The sequence below is a fragment of the Monoraphidium neglectum genome (genome assembly GCF_000611645.1).
Source record: "Monoraphidium neglectum strain SAG 48.87 unplaced genomic scaffold scaffold06671, whole genome shotgun sequence".
Lineage (NCBI taxonomy): Eukaryota > Viridiplantae > Chlorophyta > Chlorophyceae > Sphaeropleales > Selenastraceae > Monoraphidium > Monoraphidium neglectum.
The window spans coordinates 1-2,049 of NW_014006975.1; the positions used below are offsets into that span (position 1 = coordinate 1).

The 2,049-nt window shown below is 67.3% G+C and overlaps 1 protein-coding gene across 1 annotated transcript; it reads left to right on the top strand.

The window, feature by feature from the left end:
• Nucleotides 1-138: 138 nt before the first annotated feature.
• MNEG_16687 (hypothetical protein) lies at nt 139-1,841 on the top strand (the record flags this gene model as incomplete). The annotated part of the gene is made up of 6 exons (XM_014034843.1): nt 139-236; nt 579-669; nt 1,014-1,114; nt 1,339-1,409; nt 1,611-1,696; nt 1,833-1,841. 6 exons carry the CDS (start codon nt 139-141, stop codon nt 1,839-1,841), a joined length of 456 nt encoding a protein of 151 aa, XP_013890297.1.
• Between the last annotated feature and the right edge of the window lie 208 nt (nt 1,842-2,049).

Genomic DNA, 2,049 nt, shown 5'->3' on the forward strand with positions numbered 1-2,049 from the left:
CACGCGCATACAGTCAGCGCGCGGAACGTCAGCCTGGGAAGCTTCCGGGCGACGGTGCTGACCCTCTCGGACGACCGAGTGTCCAGGGCGGTCACCCTGAAGCTGGGCAAGCCGCTCCACGCCAAGCGCCTCAACGCGATGCTGCGGCACGTCCAGCGCGGCAGCACCGTGGTCGACGTCGGCTGGTGCGGGGCGCGGCCGCGCGGCGCGGCGGCGGCGGGGCGGCTGGGGTCCGAGTGAGGGGCGCGGCGGGCCGAAGGCGGGGGCACTGGGGGTGTGACGCAGGCACGTGTTGGGCTGGGGGGGCTGGTGGACCCTTCACCCGGGGCAAGCTGTTTTGAAGGGCAAACCCCAGCTGTAACAGCGCAAGGGCGCGGCAGCCCGACGCCGCGCCCGCTCTCCCTCGCTCCCACCCCCCATATGCATTCGCCCGCGGGCGCGTGTGCGTGCGCACGCACCCAGGGCGCACCCGAACGCGCACAAATGTTTGCCACCGGCCTGGCCGACAGAGCAATCTCCCGCGCTCCTCTCGCCGATCCTCACCCGCCGCCCTGCCCCCTGTTCACTCCCATCCACAGTCACGTCGGGTCATACGCGGTCTTTTTCGCGGCCAAAGTGGGGCCGCGCGGCACAGTACACTGCTTCGAGCCGCAGCGCAAGCTGGCGCAGGTGGGCCTCGTGATGCAGCCGCGTCGCGCCCGAGCGACGTGCATGTGTGGCCGGCCAGGGTGTTGGCGCGCTTCTTGACGGCTGCTTTGACCTATAGTTGGCCCATGTCTCGTTGACCTTCAGGTCTCAGGTTGCCGGGTGCGTGGCTGTGCTGCACCCCAGAACCAGCGTGCGGACGCAATGAACCCGCCCGACCTGCTCCACGATGGAACCTTGTGCCGCGGAGCGCGTCTCCGTGTTGCCCTCGGCCCCTCCAGTCAGTCAGGAGTAGTCGAATAATAAAAACGATCCGAAATGAGCGTTGTTTGTGCGTGCACGCAACATCCATGCGTCATACCCCGCAGATTGCCGTCGCCAACGCCGTCATCAATGGGTTTTCTGACGTCATTAGGGTCCACAACGCCGCGCTCTCCTACACGCCCGCCAAAGCCCACATGGCTGTCAGGTTGGTAGGCGCCACACAAAGGGCCCATGGACTGGCGAGCGCAGGTTGTGCTGCGTTTGTGTGCGTGCGTGTGCCATGCCAGCGTGACCGTGTGTGCTTTGCTGTCTAGTACATCGTTCCAAGCGCTGCTGTCGTCGAGCTGCCCCGGCCCCAACGCCGCCTGTCGGCCCGCCGCCGCGCGCCCTCCCCGCCTGCGTGTTGGCGCCGCGCTTGCCGCCATTTAGGGTCCCTGGAGGCAAGATCAACAGCCGGAAGGCCAAGCGGGCCAAGGCGAAGCCGCGGTTCTTCAACTACGGTCCGCACGGGGCTAGCGCTGCGTCCGTCCTCTCGCCGTCCGCTGCTGCTGCTGCCGCTGCCGCTGCTGCCGCTGCCGCTGCCGCTGCTGCTGCACCCCGCTCGGCTTCGGAAGCCACGCGCCCAAAGCTGCCCGAAGCCTTGCCCGCGCCGACCACACACGCGCGGGGCGCACGTGCCTGCGGCTGCCCCGCTGCTGCAGGGGGCGTGTCGCTGGGCAAGGCGGGGGAGGCTGTCAAGGTCGTCACCCTGGACTCGTTCAAGCTCAAGGACGTGTCGCTCATAAAGGTGAGACCCTCCTGGTCAGGCCGCAGCGTTCCTGGGCCCCTCCTAGCCCCCCTCCGCCTGTCCCGAACTCCTGGGCCCCGCGCTCCCCGCGTTGCCCCTGCTGCCCTCTATGAAGTGCTGTCGACCAAACCATCAGCTCGCGTAGGCGCGCCCGCTCCCCCTCATGCGCAGCTCAATGCTCCCCACACCCCTCCGCGACTTATGCAGGCATCTTCATTTTCCAACACACACACATACACACACATCTACACACACACACACATCTACACACGCACACACACACACACACATCCCTCACAGGTCCACGTGGAAGGGGGAGAGCCACTTGTCCTTCACGGCGCCCGGGTGGGCAC